Source organism: Taudactylus pleione, unplaced genomic scaffold (genome assembly GCF_031769625.1).
Source record: "Taudactylus pleione unplaced genomic scaffold, aTauple2 ptg000093l, whole genome shotgun sequence".
Classification (NCBI taxonomy): Eukaryota; Metazoa; Chordata; class Amphibia; order Anura; family Myobatrachidae; genus Taudactylus; species Taudactylus pleione.
In genome coordinates this window covers 7232312-7245862 of record NW_028284495.1, presented here as the reverse complement: position 1 = coordinate 7245862, position 13551 = coordinate 7232312, and the positions used below count along the sequence as shown (strand labels likewise).

The following is a 13551-nucleotide window of genomic DNA, read 5'->3' as shown; positions in this document are numbered from 1 at the left end:
AGGATGCAGGTGCGGCTACAGCCCACACAATTCACAAAGACAAAAAAAAAGAAGAATTTTTTATTTTTTGTGGAGCGCACTTTGAGGGTTACACCACCCTTTAACAGACAGACGCATGCTTGTCGCTGCTGCTTTGAGGATGTAGGTGCGGCTACTGCGCATACATTTCACACAAACAGAAAAAAAGAAGATTATTTTATATTGGTTGGAGCGCACTTTGGGGGTTACACCACCCTTTAACAGACAGATGCACGCTTGTTGCTGCTGCTGCTTTGAGGATGCAGGTGTGGCTACAGCCCACACATTTCACAAAGACAGAAAAAAAAGAATTTTTTATTTTTTGTGGAGCGCACTTTGGGGGTTACATCACCCTTTAACAGACAGACGCACGCTTGTCGCTGCTGCTTTGAGGATGCAGGTGGAATCTAGACGGGATTTGGAACCGGGGACACACTACCTCTGTCAATTGTCTAAATCCCACTGCACTAATGACGGATACCGGATGCACGTCTAACACCAACATAGCAGCCAAGGCCTCAGTTATACATTTTGCTTCAGGACGACTGCTGTCGTACTTCATCCTCCTCGATAAGGACTGTTGGAGGGTCAATTGTTTAGTAAAAGTAGTGGTGTTCCTACTTCCTCTCTGGGATGATGAACAATTCCCAGCAGCAGCAACAGCACTAGGAGGAAGTGGTTCTTGATCTTTCCCTATTTTATTTTTATCGGAGAAAGTTTGGTCCTCCATTTATGTTATATTGATATATATGTGCGGCTAAGGCACACACAAACACAGAAAATTGTTTTTTATTTTTGTTGGAGACTAGTGCACTTTGTGGGTTACAGCACCCTTTAACGGGCAAGCCAGCCGGCCCTTTACTTATGAGACACAGGCGCATGCTTGGCGCTGCTCCTTTGTTGATGCACGTGCAGCCACAGTGCACACAATTCACAAACACAGAAAATATTTTTTTATTTGGTTTGGAGTGCACTTTGGGGATTACAGCACCCTTTAACGGTCAAGCCAGACGGCCCTTTACTTATGACACAGGCGCACGCTTGGCACTACTTTGTTGATGCACGTGCGGCTACTGTGCACACAATTCACAAACAGAAAAAATATTTATTTTTTTTGAACTTGAGGGGAGCACCCCTGATGGACAGAGCACCCACTGGACAACACTACAGCACCCCTTTAGGACTGGGACACTGCACAGGACATTGGACTGGACACAGCCCCTATGGACAACAGCAGCACAGCACAACACAGCCAGCCCCTATGGACTTTGGAGGAGTGGACACAGCCCCTATGGACAACAGCAGCACAGCGCAGCACAGCACAGCACAGCACAACACTACACTGCACTACACTACACTACACTACACCACACAGCCCAGCCAGCCCTAACTCCCAACCTCCCTTTTCACTGTCCACAGCCGAGTGAGAAAATGGTGCTGACGCGGGTACCTTATATAGAATCCAAAACCCGCGAGACCCGGAAGGCGAGATGATGACATTTTGCCTCGATTTCAGATCCGAGTTAGGCGGGAAAAGTCGAGCCAGACTCGGATCGGCGTGGCTCAGGAGGGTTCGGATTTCAGAAATCCGAACCCGCTCACCCCTAGTATATATATATATATATATATATATATATACTGTGTAACTGTGTATATATATATATATATATATATATATAATATATAAGATATATTTATAAATATCAAATGAATATTTGCACTGCACTTCTCACATTCATTACCTAATATTCAAGAACACTCTCAGGGGAGGTGTTCTGTTTGTTTTGGGTGTATTTTGCTACTATAAAGTACATATAGTCTATTACACATGTCAGATTGTATAACTTCAGGTTTTCATCAGGACAGTGATCTTCTTGACCGGCGGAAACACTGCTTTGGTGTTCAATCGGAATCTGGTGAGGACTTGTACTTTTCTTTGGAATTGGAGACTGAACTCATACATTGGGAGAAGGCATTCCAGACTGCAACTTTCCTAGAAGTTGAAAGGATCCAGGCAAGAAACTTATCGATTTTTTCATAGTTATTATGCAAATAGCCTAAACATTGTGTGTTTCTGTATAAAGAAAAAACAGGAAAGGAATGTACAGTAAATGCCCTTAAAGCATAATATTAAGTCTTCTCACATAATAGCATAAAATGGACAGTTCTGATTTTTACCCTTCTCACAGTTATATATTTATATCTGCATGTACTGTATGCTACTGCAAAAGTAACATTTCCCCAATTTGATGAAATATAATCATAGGTTATAAAGAGTTTGCAGAAAAAAGTTGATGGCTAGATAAATCAGTTCTAATTACAATCAAAAACTATACATTAAACAATGGTTGCAAAGTCCAGCAATAATTTTCATCCCTCAGTCATCACATACCTAATCTACAAAGACTTGTGAGGATGCAGAATTTGTGCAAGCAAACTAAGGGCCTGATTCACTACGGATCACAATGGGATCGCTATGAATGACTGCCAGACCTATGTCCGGCGGTTCAAATCTCAAAGCCGGAAGACTGGCAGCAGTGAAAATCACGACAGGTAAGTAAATACACTATCGCTAACCTTTCCCCCCCTAACCCATGCCCTCCCTGAGAGGTGCCAAACCCTTACTTCCCCCCTTAGTGCCTAACACAAATCCCCCCCGTAAGTGCCTAAACCTAACCCCCCATCCCCGCAGCATAAACCTAACCTTCCCGGGGGGGTGCCTAACCTAACCTCCCCACGGGGGTGCCTAACCCTAACCCCCCCTTCCCCTAGACTAACCCTCCCGGGTGGGTGCCTAGCCCTAAGTCCCCTCCGATATCACCCAACCTTACCCCCCTCACCTCGTGGCTGTCCACGGCCGCCGCCCAGCTTACCTTCGTTTGCTATGCCGGGCGTCAGGCTCCCAGCGAAAGAATAATGATAGGCGTTGGGATTTCGATGCCTATCGTTAGTCCCCTGTTGGGATTGCACAGTCGGGAAGCCGGCAGTCAGCATTTCGACCATCGGCTTCCTGACTGCAAACCGATCACAATACTGTGTATGCACACAGTTCAACTGTGATAGCAAGCTAATCCACTGAGATCGCAATGCAAACTCAGCACAACATAAGGATGCCCACTTTACCTTACACACATCTGTAATGTTTAGCAGAATAGCGAAACCATCAGTACCATCGCAGCCTCACGTATCTTTGCACAAGCCTTGACCTTACTCAGAAATTGCTAACAACCACGCACACTATGAGACCTCACACTGCGTATGGCATCACAGTGGATAATTTATGCACGCCCCTGCAATGGCCTGTGAACGCACTCACATCAATCACTCTGTGATGGGTCTGAGTAGCCACTGTGATCGCAGTCACAATCGCAGTGGCCAGTTTGTGCACACGCAGTGCGATGCGTATGCATGCGCAGTGTGAAACAATCAGCAGATTGCTTGCTTATTCACAGTTCCATATGTTAGTGACTTAGGCCCTGATTCAGACCCACTCGCAAGCGGCTGTCCGCTCGCAAGTGGGTCGATGGTCTGCACTGGGCATGCGCACGACGGAGGGAGCTCCGTCGTGCGCATGCGCCAGACGCGACGAGCGAAGGAAAGTCCTTCGCTCGTTGTGTCTGATCAAAGGGGGCGTGCTGTCGATGTTGATTGACAGCACACCCCCTTTGGCGGGCATGCCGGGGGCGTGCCTCCCTGACGGGGGCATTCCCAAGGGAACGCCTCCCGTCAGAAGCCGGCCCACTGACATCACTAGTGATGTCAGTGGGAGTGATTTTGGCTCTGATAGAGCCAAAATCACTCCGGGCCTTGCGGTTGAAAACCTCAACCGCAGGCTCCGGCTCGCAGTTTCGATGGTCGCGATGGTCACGACCATCGCGGCCATCAAACTGCACGCTCGTATAGGCTGTGGGTGGTGACCCACAGCTATACGAGCGTCCAGGAGGACGCTCCATTTTTATGGAGGGCGGCCCTCATTCAGAGCGTGCGCTCTGCTCAGAGCGTACGGCTCTGAATGAGGGCCTTAGGCCCTAAGCCCTTAATTGCTCGGTTCTCTAAGTTGATGATCACACTGCACAGTAACCCATCTTGCCCAAATGACAAAACAACAGCACATTAAAGCTAACATACAGTAATAGTACTTTATGAAAAGTATTGTTCTATCAGATTTTCTCTCCTCCGTTTTCAAGTTGTCTCTGCAGACAAAGGACTGTAGGTGCTGACAAAGTACACCATTTCATTGTACTGCATGCTATAAGAGTTTTCTTAAATAAATATTTTATTTAAATTTTAATTTAGCTAATTAATTCAAAGTAGTCCATTCTGACAAATGGAATAAAGGGGAATGCAGGAAAAATATGCAATTATAAAATCAATGTACTGTACTACAAAAAACAACTTTCTGCATACCCTCCACAACCACAATCTGGTCCTCTCCTGCTTACTATCATTTTTGGTACAATAGGTCATGACAATAAGTGGATATTGGTGTATTAATAATGAATATGCTACTTTTTATGTAATACAAGTTGAGTCTCCCATATCCAAATATTCCAAAATACGTAATATTCCGAAATACGGAATATTTTTAGCTTGACTGAGATAGTGAAAATTTTGATTTTTGATAGCTCAATGTACACACACTTTGTTTAAGGCACAAAATTATTAAAGATAAAGTATAAAATGACCTATAGGCTGTGTGTATAAGGTGTATATGACACATAAATACATTTCATGTATGTACACAAACTTTGTTTGAGCTACAAAATTATTGAAAATATTGTATAAAATTACCCTCAGGCTGTGTGTATATGGTGTATATGAATCATAAATGCATTCTGTGTTTAGATTTGGGCCCTATTCCTGAGACATTTCAATATGGTATACAATTATTCCAAAATACGGAATATTCCGATGTCCAAAATACCTCTGGTCCTAAGCAATTTGGATATGGGAGACTCAAACTGTATTGTTTTAAATACTTGAAGTACATGAGTATCAAAGCATTTAAAGTGCTTTTCATTTCTCATTGGTTGTATTATTGTTTAACTGTGATCTGCTTTGTTTCACTGCTGTTCATCTGTATTGTTTAATGCTGTTGTCTATATTGTATAGCCTTGTTTTTGTTAGCCATTGGATAGCTTCATTTGGGATCTGTTTTGTTTATTGCAGTTTGCAATGTATGTTATTTGACATTAAAAAGTTCTTTACATTCTGTACAAGTACTGCTCTTACAGCACTGTGGATGATGACCATCTCTTTAACTCCATGATGTTGGATTATCTCAGATAAAAGAGAGAACATACACATTAGTGCAACAATATACAATAAACATCTAGAGCCTGTTTTGGAGTTGAACGCACTACTGATATCAGACATGCAGTAGTTGCTCATGCATCTAAGTTGCACCATGCATCTGTTCCTATAGAGTTGCAGTTGCAATTTCAGATGCATTCACACATCATGTATGTATATTGAAAATGTAGCGTACCGGAAGTAAAGAATATTCAATAGAGATCAACAATTTAAAACTGAACTTGGAGTGCCAAGTAATTACATTATTCAACTCAGCAGCATAGTAACAGAGCAGCAAAATCGGAAAGCCAAGACCCTTTGCAAAAAGGACAACACCGAAGGTGGGGAGGAAACAGGAGGGTCTGGAATAGGTACAATGGCCGGGAAGAAGGTTCACTTTAACAGTGTTCATTCTTCTAAACCGAGAAAAAAATTGCGGCCTCCAGCTTTCCCGATCCTGAGTCAATGTGCGCGGAAGGGGAACATATTTAACATTATATAACTATGAATATGATTTAGTGAGAGAGGTACCTAAAGAGGGCCTTCACTGATATTAAATGTATTCTTCAGAATACAGACATGCAACTCAGGGTTGAGGTTAAGCAGGGAGACAAGAGTGGGTGACAACATAAGCAGAACGTTGTCAGCAAAAGGGGAGATTTTATATTGTCAAGATCCCAAAACATTGGCAGAAACATTTTGGTTGACTCTGCTTCTAGCGGCCAAGGGCTGAAGACACAGAGAATAGAGTAAGGGAGAAAGTGCCCCCCTCACCCCTAAAGCATCCCTGTTGAAGCACTCTTTACAGACAGCAAGTGTGAAATAGCTTTTCTTTATTGCAATGTACGTGCATAGGATGAGTCTCGTAAAAGGGTTCCAAGACTATCTTTACAGTACACATTCACAGAATATATATATATATATATATATATATATACTGCTTTAATACGACATTACAGTACATTACATCTTTATAAATATACCAAATGAAACATCTTCAAGAGTGAATATAAATAAAACATTTAAAAAGACAAGTAAGGAGTCCTAGCTCCTAAGGTCAAACTTGAATATGTGACCTTTACCTCCTGTAAAGCCCATGTCCAGCTAGAAGTATCTACAGGAGCATCTATTTTAACACACACAAGTACAGAAACGTATGCTATTCAGCTAAATGCATGATCTTATATTAATCCATTATATGTTCCTGAACTAAAAATGATTTCATCTAACAAATAATTATATTTATTATCATGCCACAAATACACTTTATCAATCCCATTTCCTAAGCTGAAATTGCTAGAGCGCAAACTGTTCATCATGACCTCAGATGAATGGTTGTAATACAGTGCTTTGATTGCTATAAGAAAATTACCGCAGAAATCAAAAGCCAACAATGTGGAAAAAATTAATCCCCAAGAGACACAATAGTATGCCTTTTCAGCGCCTAAGGCCAGGACAACAGAGGAGGTATTAGCAGCAGCATTATGGTGTCTGAGGCTTTTCTCTTAGGGACAAATCCCACTTGGTCAGAGTCAATCAGAGACGCCAACCCTACATTCAACCTGTTAGCCAAAACAGCTTCAAGTCAGTATTCAGCATGGAAATGGGATCACTATAAATATGAAAGGCACAATGAAGGACAGCATTAAAGACACAAACTAAGTTGAGACCTAAGTGGTTGCAAATATCTGGCAAATGTTTATCAGATAGCTATCAGGTCCTAAAGCCTTTGAAGGTATTTACAATTATAGGGCATTAGTAAGTTCCTCTTCTGTAATATGAATCTTAAGATTGTTTACAGATGCACAATATATTTGAATGAAATTACAGATATTAAGGTTATAATCTATGTTGTTCACGTGAGCCACAGCATCCGTTGGTTTCTCTAGGTTAAATAAATATTCATAAAAGTGTATAAAAAAATGCAGTTGATATGGAAACTATCATAGGTTAAATGTCCCTTCTGTTCCCAAATGGAATTAATTGCTTGGGAAACACATTTAGCTCATAATGTGTTCATTAGAAGGGTTTGGGCTTCATTGCTTTTTGGTGTAGAATCACTGTTTAGCCCAACGGAGAATACATTCAGTCCACTCTGCCAAAATGTAGTGTAATTCTAATCTAAGAGCCATTAACAAAAGAATTTAGTTGAATGGTTAGGTTTATACTCTCATTCGAGCTGTGTGATTTGAGTTTATCTGACTGGGACATCTGGAGCCTCTTGTAGTAGGAAACAAACTTAATGATTTCACCTTGATTGACTGGGATGCAGTTAAGATGCCAGTGCTCGGGATGCCAGTGGTTGAAAACCCAGTGCCGGATTCCTGACCCGCAGCCAGAATACCGATGCCGGATCCCGACATCGCTTAAGATGCCGATGCCGGGATCTCAACAGCCGGTATCCTGAACGTAAGTATAGTGGGGCGGGTTATATTTAGGCCGCGGGGGGGAGGTTTAAGTTTAGGCACCACAAGGGCGGTTAGGGTTAGGCTGTGGGGGTGGGGAGGGTTTGGGTTAGGCTGCGGGCAGGGGGGTTATGGGTAGGCACTAAGGGTGGAGGGTTAGGTTTAGGCACTAAGGGAGGAGGGTTAGGTTTAGACACTAATGGGGAGGGTTAGGGTTAGGCTGCAGGGGGGTTAGGGTTAGGATGCAGGAAGGGAGGGTTAGGGGGTGAAGGTGGGAGGGTTAGGATACTTACCGAGTCCCTGTCAGGATTCTGAGCATCGGGATGCCACTGTCAGTCTTCTGACTTCCGGCATCCCGACTGCCACTCTCCCATAAGTATTATGATTGATATCTGGGGTGCTTTACACATAGTAGGGACATGACACCAATCTTGTAAGTTAAACTCAAAGTATACCTGTAAGTTTAGAGTAAAGGCAGGTATCCACTTACAGATAAAATGAGCGATTGAACAATTTAGACATCGTAATCGTTCAATCGCTCATTAATCATGCAGCAATCGTGCACTGTGTTGTGTGAAATGACCAGCGATGCGTGCTCCCGCTGGTCGTCTCATTGTGTCTTTTGTCGCCCCTACATGCTGGTAATTTCCCAATATCATGGTCATATCGTTGGTGTATCATTTGCATATTGCACAGTCGTTACACGTTAAACGATCAACGACCAAACAATACACCACTCCCCTGAGACTGCTGACACTCCCAAACCACCATTTTGTGTCTAGTCTGTGATGGAGCTGGATGCTGCAAGACATGGAGGAGCACGCGGATCATCATTTTTCAATAAGGTAAGTGCAACCACTGACCACCAATGCTGCATTCCCTGGGGACTGGCACTGCATAAGGGGGACGACAGGGGACACGCATAAGGGGCACTCGCACTGCATAAGAGGGGAAACTGGGGGCACGCATATGGGAAAAGGCATTGCGAAGGGGGATGACTGGGGGCACGCATAAGGGTTACAGGCCCTGCATAAGGGTCACAACTCAGGATACTGCATAAGGGTCACAGGCACTGCAAAAGGGGGGTAACAGGGGGCACGCATAAGGGGTAATGGCACTGCATAAGGGGGACAACAGGGGGGCACGCATAAGGGGCACTGGCACTGCATAAGGGGGACAACTGGGGGTATGCATAAGGGGCACTGGCACTGCATAAGGGGGACAACTGGGGGCATGCATAAGGGGCACTGGCACTGCATAAGGGGGGCAACTGGGGGCACGCATAAGGGGCACAGACACTGCATTTAGGTTAAAAAAGCAGTCATAGCAGATACAGTCTGTCGGTCTATCTATTTGTCTATTGAACTGATATTTATTGTAGGTTACAATAAATTTACCCTAAGGTGCATATCCACTACATGACAGTGGAACGACTGTATGATTACAACATTGTAATCATTCAATCGTTCATCATCCTGTGCAGTGGATAATGTGCCCACACTGAACAATATGTCATTCAGTGCAGACACCCTCCCTCATCCCCGAACATGCACAACCTGTCGATATCGTCAGATTGGCCTGCATGTTTAGGCGATGACAAATGCAGACAATGACCAGCGGGAACGCGCATCTCTGGTCGTTGCCGGCATTTTACTGCATGATTAATGAATATATAATGTACGATTGAGCGATAACGATGTCGTAATCGTTCAATCGCTAATTTTTCTTATCTAGTGGATATGCGCCTTTACACTGTGAGAAGTTAGGGCCAGATTATGTGCTACTTGGGGATGGTTTAAAAATTATTAAGGGCCTATGGAGAAGCAAAAGAGGTGTGACTAGTGCTGTGTGGGTATGGCTAATGCTATTTGTGTATGTATGCCCGCTACACCATCAGCACTAATGTCTCCCTAATTATGTTAAAGTAACAAAAGATATTATAGAGAGAGGGTAATGGATGGCAAAACAGATAGGTGAGAGAAACTGGGGTGACAGAGATGATGACAGAAAGAGACTGAGGTGGAAGAAACATGGAATGATGGAACATAAGGCTGAAGAGACATGGGGGCAGGAGGCAGCAGAGGCCATAAGGCTGGAGAGACACAGGTTATTTCTGATTACCCTGCACATTGATAGACCTCCATCTATCCCCCCATTCAGCTGTAGCCAGCCAGACACTAAACACTGCACAGCCTTTGCCACGGTGTGCCTGTTTCCTCCTTGAGCTTTTTCAGACATGCACAACTGCATTCACATAGAAAAAAACAGGGAACGATCAGGTGCATAAGTGGCCTAGGGATGGCCATTGAATTGCTCACCATTGATCGTCTTAATCGATGGTGCCATTTGTACTTTGCATGGATGGATAGAAACCATGAAAAAAAAAACTATTCATCCTTTGAACCATTGATGGATACCACTAGCTGGTAACATGTGACTGTGATTGGCCATTCAGAGAAGGAGGGTGGAGCTAAGTGGCATGTGGTGGTGGGGGCTAAGCACTGTACAACAGAAAAAAAAACATTGTTGCGTCACCAATGAACCTCTCTCATAGATAGTTTTCCAGCGATGGTCGATGGTTTTGCTATCAGTGGTTGTTAGCCATCCCTAAAGCAAACATGGCTAGGGAAAATAGAGACCTGCCAATAATTCCTTGCATGTTACTTCTGGCGTTCTTCTCATGCCAGTCACAGTTGACATTTTAGTTCTAACATGGATCTTTGTCAATGTACAACCAGCATATTCAGCAAAACATACTGTCTAGAATCTATTAAATAAGTTAAATAAGTATTAAATAAGTATTCTCAAGTCTTTTGTATTATGTGGAATAGTCTGAATATGTACTGCAGGTTATTTTGTAGAGCAACCCTGAGTATATTCATACTGTACGAGTGCAAATAACAGATAATACCATTATTGAGAAGATTAGTTTTTCAGTTTTTTTTACACAGGTGAATATTCACATGCAAACATGTCCACTGAGTAATATGTACAGGAATTATTTTTATTTTTAATCATTATTATTGAGCACCCACAAGCATCTAAATTAGATTGTAAGGGCACTTGCTTAATGCTGATGATAGAATAAAAAGTAAAAAGTATTTATCACTGTCAGGCTTCCTATTATAGGATATGCTTTAATGAAATAAACAGTTGGCATGTGTATGGAAAAATATAGTCGCACAGTGTGTCGAGATGCTAAAAATTAAAATTTTATTCTAGATAATTATTCACATGCTGTTTTTTCTATGAAGTACAGCACCCAAAGACAGTTCAAGAGTACAAATACAATAAATATAGCTGTGTCCACTCAACTAAAAATAAAAATACCAAAATTGCATTTCTATTCAAGCTGAGATTCAGCTGACTATACCAAAAGACAATAAAAGGAAAAGAAGTCACTTTAATCTTCTCACATCCCCTTATGATTAATGTGGCCTGGTAAAAAATCATAAGGGCGACATGCAAACACAAAACAGGGCAGGGGCATTTTAAGAGAGGAAAGGGCCTATGGGCCTGATTCAGAGCCACTCGCTATTTGCGGTCATTCGTTCCAAAACAAGGAGTGGCTATTCAAATGAACCGTTCGCTCATTGCGGTCTGTTCACACCTCTAAGTCTGAACGAGCGAGCAAAACTAGCGGTTGTAATTTAGAAAAATATGCCCCCTGGCCGCTCGCACCATACGTCATGTCCGCTATTTAATAGATTAATCGAGTACATCGACCAGCGTATGAACTGCTCGCTATTCTTGTGGTTGGTTTTTCCTACCACTATATTGCGAGCAGTTTTGACTATAAAACAACCAGGTGACGTGGTCAATGACGCTGCTGTTTTAATTATGCACACCCTTAAAACGCCCGTTTTGACCCTTAGGCACGCCTGCGTTCTGATCTCCACTCCCCGTTTTCAAGCCCCTTCCCCTGTTACCACCCACATACGCCTCCTCATGTCACTAAAAGTAGAAGGCATTCGCTATATAGCAAACAAACGATTTTCGGCCGCACTGACTGGTTCGCGCATGCATATTACAATCTGTACGCATGCGCAGGTGAGCAAACATCGGTCAGAACGAACGAGCGGCCGCTTACGAGCAGCTCTGAATCAGGCCCTATGTGCAGACTTAGGGCTCGATTCAGACCCGCTCGCTAGATGCTTTCGCGTGCAGCGAAAGTATGCAAATCCGCTATCGCACACTAAGGCATTAGCACGCCCACTATGTCTTAGTGTGTGATCGCATTGTGTATGCAGACACCCACCAGCCTGTCTTAAAATGCCCACTTGCACACGTCATCTCCAGTAAGTGTATGCAACCATCGGTAACATCGCAAGTGATCACAGCACTTGTGGCAGATCATACCCATACCCCTTAGTGCGGACCCCCTTCTCTCTATGGTGATGCCACGGTGGCTGCGGGTGCAGGAGATTCTGGCTAAGATACTGCGCCATTTTCCTGGGGCCAGCACTACTGTGCATGCGTGAGTCACTGGGAAAATGACCGCCACCATTTTTCCAGTGATTTTTGCTGCTCTGCAGTGCCGGCCTGGTGCTGCAGAGCAGCACTGGAGAGAACGGATAGGTAAGTATAAAGACTATAATGGGTGCAGGGTGTGCAGTGTGGGCCCCCTTGACCCTGTAGCCTTTGTGCACTGCACACCCTGCACCCATTATAGATCGGATCCCAGAGTACAGCATTTCGCTGCCTCTGGTCTGGTCTTGACAGTAACTGGCCAATCAAATCTGTTCCTGCTTCTACCTGCAGGGCTGCACACTGCGGGAGAGTGGCTTGAATGTCGAGTGGGACAGCTGCATATTTATTTGGCAGCCACACCACCAAAAGGTTTTCTCTTACCCCAGGTCCAATGCTAGGGGTGGCTGTATGGCCCCTCATACCGGCCGCGGTGCTTACTATTAGAACAACTCTTTTTAAATCTCCTCTGAGTCGCTCAAGCAGAACTTCCTTCCTTGCCTCCCTCCCCCTAGGCTGACCCAGCTCACTCTTTATACAGTAAGTTTGATCAAGCAATGTGTGCATAGCGGGATATAGATTAAGCAGCAGGAAGTTTGAAGAGCAGAGAAAAAAATATGACTGTCATGATGAACTTGAAATAATACCAATTTGAAGCTTTTGCTTATGTAGTTGAGCAATCTTAATATAATGCTATAAAAAGAGACGGAAACAAATAATAAATCATGCCATTCCTGATGGAACACTGTCAGAATCAATAAATTACAATGTATATACATATTTGAACATTACTGATTTTAGTATCATTTGTCTCAATGCTAAGCATGCTGTGTGTTCCAAGCTACATCAGAAAGCAATTATTATATTAGTTATTACATGCAGTGGTGCATACTAGTGTGTTATTGATGTCATGTCACTTGAAACATTTATGGATTTTAGTGTATTTTATTCACAAAAAAACAATTTTTATAAATGTTTTTTACTCTCTCAACCCCTTCATTCTTGAAATCCCACAGAAGAAAAAACTTACAGTATGATCCAAATGCAAGAACTGCAGACATTAGTAATGTTTCCTATTTATATTGTCTATTGAGATCTAATTAAATGAATACTTTAGACAGATACCGAGAAATAGGATGAAACTTTTCTCACCTGTTCCACAGCTGCCGATTTGCTAAAAGTATAATACTCATTGGAGACCATGTTATACTTTAGTTTGAAACTTTCCAATGATCTGAGAGGAGTCTGGAAGGGATTTGATCAATCCCTGAATTAAGATGCTAGTTCTCTATATCCACAAATAGAAATTAAACAAAATTTAGCACATATTGCCAGTGAATTGCAAAATATTTTATTTCTTTATTGTAAA

At 42.9% G+C, this 13551-nt stretch overlaps 1 protein-coding gene across 2 annotated transcripts in view; it reads left to right on the top strand.

Annotated features, from left to right (window-relative positions):
- Positions 1 to 13551, top strand: part of SNTG1 (syntrophin gamma 1) — a 709317-nt gene that overhangs the window by 678973 nt on the left and 16793 nt on the right. Inside the window, exon 18 of one of the 2 annotated variants that reach the window (XM_088469762.1) lies at positions 1880 to 2032. The exons of the other annotated variant lie outside the window; for it this stretch is intronic. Within the exon in view, the coding sequence (XP_088325888.1) occupies positions 1880 to 2032 (153 nt within the window). The remainder of the gene's footprint in view (positions 1 to 1879; positions 2033 to 13551) is intronic. 2 annotated transcript variants of the gene reach the window in all.